The 3,307-nt window shown below is 39.6% G+C and overlaps 1 protein-coding gene across 1 annotated transcript in view; it reads left to right on the top strand.

The window, feature by feature from the left end:
• The window catches only part of ndufb9 (NADH:ubiquinone oxidoreductase subunit B9), a 17,421-nt gene extending 16,228 nt beyond the window's left edge, over positions 1-1,193 (top strand). The window contains exon 4 of the mRNA XM_043688567.1: positions 916-1,193. Coding sequence (XP_043544502.1) covers positions 916-1,044 — 129 coding nt within the window. The 3' untranslated portion in view covers positions 1,045-1,193. The remainder of the gene's footprint in view (positions 1-915) is intronic.
• The last annotated feature ends 2,114 nt before the right edge of the window (positions 1,194-3,307 follow it).

Raw genomic sequence — 3,307 nt, 5'->3', positions numbered from 1 at the left:
GTGCCAGGATGGGAGGGTGGGTTGTAGGGTGGCGTGGACCTGACCAGGTAGTCACGGAGGGAACGGTCTTTGCGGAAGGCGGAAAGGGGTGGGGAGGGAAATATATCCCTGGTGGTGGGGTCTGTTTGGAGGTGGCTGAAATGTCGGCGGATGATTTGGTTTATGCGAAGGTTGGTAGGGTGGAAAGTGAGCACCAAGGTCGTTCTGTCCTTGTTACGGTTGGAGGGGTGGGGTCAGAGGGCGGAGGTGCGGGATATGGACGAGATGCATTGGAGGGCACCTTAACCACGTGGGAAGGGAAATTGCGGTCTCTAAAGAAAGAGGCCATCTGGTGTGTTCTGTGGTGGAACTGGTCCTCTTGGGAACTGATCCGGCGGAGGCGGAGGAATTGGGAATACGGGATGGCATTTTTGCAGGAGGTAGGGTGGGAAGAGGTGTAATCCAGGTAGCTGTGGGAGTCGGTGGGTTTGTAAAAAATGTCAGTGTCAAGTCGGTCGTCATTAATGGAGATGGAGAGGTCCAGGAAGGGGAGGGAGGTGTCAGAGATGGTCCAGGTAAACACCGGTCTATAGTTACCTGGCTTTTCTTTACCACCCTTCTTAAACAGCAAGTCTGAACCTCAGAAAAAATTAAGCCAGATGATTTGATAACCAAGTTGTTTAATATTAAAAGTCTATAGTAAAAATTGCTTTACTCATTTTAGAAGTAAAATTGTTGCCACAATTTGGTCATAGGCCATGTCAGTCTTGATTTACAGTGGTTATCAATTTTAGAACTAAAGTCAGATCATGGCTACAGACTGGCAAGTAAAATTGCATTGAGGAATTGCTTGATGATGTTACAATGTAATAGCTGGCACTAGAGGAACAAAAGAATAATCTACACAGTAACATTTCATTTTAATTCACTCTGTAGATGAAGCAGCTGAAGCAGGAAGTGACTGATAATCCTAAGAGCGAAGTTCTTCCCCCTGCTCGTAAGGAGGGTGATTTTCCTCCACTGTGGTGGAACATTGTCACAAGACCCCGTGAACGCCCAACATAGACACACATCAGATGTTCTGAACAGAAATAAAATCATCCCAATGGGATCATCAGGAGACTGTTTATCAAGAAGTGGTGTCGACACCTTTTCAAAATGTTTCTGATGATGATAATGAATTTGATGAAGTCTAATAAATAGCTGAAATTAAATATTTGGCTTCATTTTACACTACGTGAAACTCGTACTAGGATCTTTTCATTTTTATTAATTTTTTTGTATTGATATTTTGTTTTATATTAATTTCAATCCTTGACCATTTTTGCTGCTGTTAAAATTAAGTTTCTATATGTTTCCTATTATTTAAACATTTATCCACCTTCCCCAGCGCTTCCTTCCTGACTTGAGTGCACTGCTTCCCTATCCTAAATATGTGTGCACAAACAAACATAACTGACACGACTTCAAAAAAAAATTCATTTCTTTATTTCTATGATCATTAGGGTATCTGAGAGTTTGAATCTGATTGTTCACAAAAGGCTGTTATTCACCCAGCTAATAGTAAGCTAGCAGTGAAGCCTGGTTTGAGGGTCATATGTTTGTAGTGGTAAGCATGATGATTGTCATTGAATATATCCGCACAACGTTAACTAAGTACATTTCCAGAAGAAAACAAGCAAACAACTAAATGACAGTTTAGAAACATCTTGAACAGCAAAATCTGTTTTAATTTGCTTCCAGTTATACCTTTTAAAGGTACACTATCCCAGAGAAAAATCACTCCCATCTAAACTTGTATCATAACTAACTGTCCAGTTTTCTGACTTTTTTCCAGCTCTATTGATCTAAACCTCTTCAATTCTGAAATCTTAAACTTCTATAAAGTCTTTATCAACATGGAAGCTTGAGAACGAAACCCTCTGATGGGGTGAAACTTGTTTCCCAAATTGAAAATTTGATGCTTCTGCTGGATGGATACTGCGTTCCTGAGCTGAAGTCAGACTCACCTAGTGACTTTTGTCTCTTTGTCAAATTTAGCAGTATAAACATTTCAGTTAATGCTACAGGTACCCCACTAGGCACTTAGTGTCTCAGGTTCTTGAAAATAATGTTTTTCTAAATGACTTTGACTTCTTAAAGGAAAATGTTACCTTCACAAACAGAAAGTCCCAAATGATATGTATTATATCCCTTTTCCTAACTATAATCAGTTCTGAAATAAGGGTCACTGAACCCGAAATGTTAACTGTGTTTGTTTTCTCTCCACAGATACTGCCAGACCTGCTGAGTTTTTCCAGCAATTTCTGGTTTTGTTTCTAAAACCAGCAACTTTTGTGCTCTTGCTGGATTTGGTCAAAACAGGGTTATTTTGAAATGGACAAAATATTGAGTGGAACTACCTAATATTTAACTAACAAGCCCTCTATGGTCATGGCCTTCTCTTTATCTTCTCGGTCTGTGAAACGCCCCAGGAATTTCTTAGCTGCTGTAATTCTGGCTTGTGATACCTCCCAACTTCCATTACAATCATTTGTGAATACGCATCAGTTGCCTTGATACAAGTCCTGGAATTCCCTTCTGACGAAAACATTTCTATCTCACTCAAAAAAGCCTTGCAAAATCTCTTCGTGTCCGTAGCCAGCAACCCCCAGCAATCCAATATCAACCCCCTCCAACAATGCTCATGAAGGGCACTGAGATGGCTCACCACTCTTAAGTCAAATTAATTTCTAGATTAAGCATCTGACATACACAAAGTGAATGTTTACATGTTAATTTCTACTTAGTGTTCTTTTTAGTAATATGTAATTTGCTGTATCCACAAGGGTAAGTTCTGATATGTATTTATACATTTTTAGTGAGCCCAGTAGTATAATTCATGATTTAATCAAGTACTTTTTATATAGGAAGTGGGAATAAACTAGCTCCACCATTCAACTAGACAACCATTTTGTTTCACTATCACATATCTTTTGATAACTTAAATCAAAATTTCTAGATGTTAGTTTAGAATGTATTGTACTCAATGACAAAGACTCCACAACCTCCTGGAATACAGAAATTCGAAGATTCACTATCACCCAAATAATACATTATCTAAATACTGAAGAGTCTGTATCCTAGTTTGAGAACATGCACCTAGTTTTGGCCTTGCAGCCTGAGAATGGCCAGGTAATTCCATGGGAGTGTTATGCAAGGCAGTCACCCAGTCTGCATTGTAAGCAGTAGACTCGATTGAAATAAGTACAAATGAAATAATGCTTCACCTGTAAGGTGTGTTTGGGATCTTAGAGGGAAGAGGTGAATGTCCATGTGTTACACTTGC

This window comes from Chiloscyllium plagiosum, chromosome 4, assembly GCF_004010195.1.
Source record: "Chiloscyllium plagiosum isolate BGI_BamShark_2017 chromosome 4, ASM401019v2, whole genome shotgun sequence".
NCBI lineage: Eukaryota > Metazoa > Chordata > Chondrichthyes > Orectolobiformes > Hemiscylliidae > Chiloscyllium > Chiloscyllium plagiosum.
Note: the sequence above shows the minus strand (reverse complement) of the source record. Positions and strands in the feature narration are given on the sequence as shown.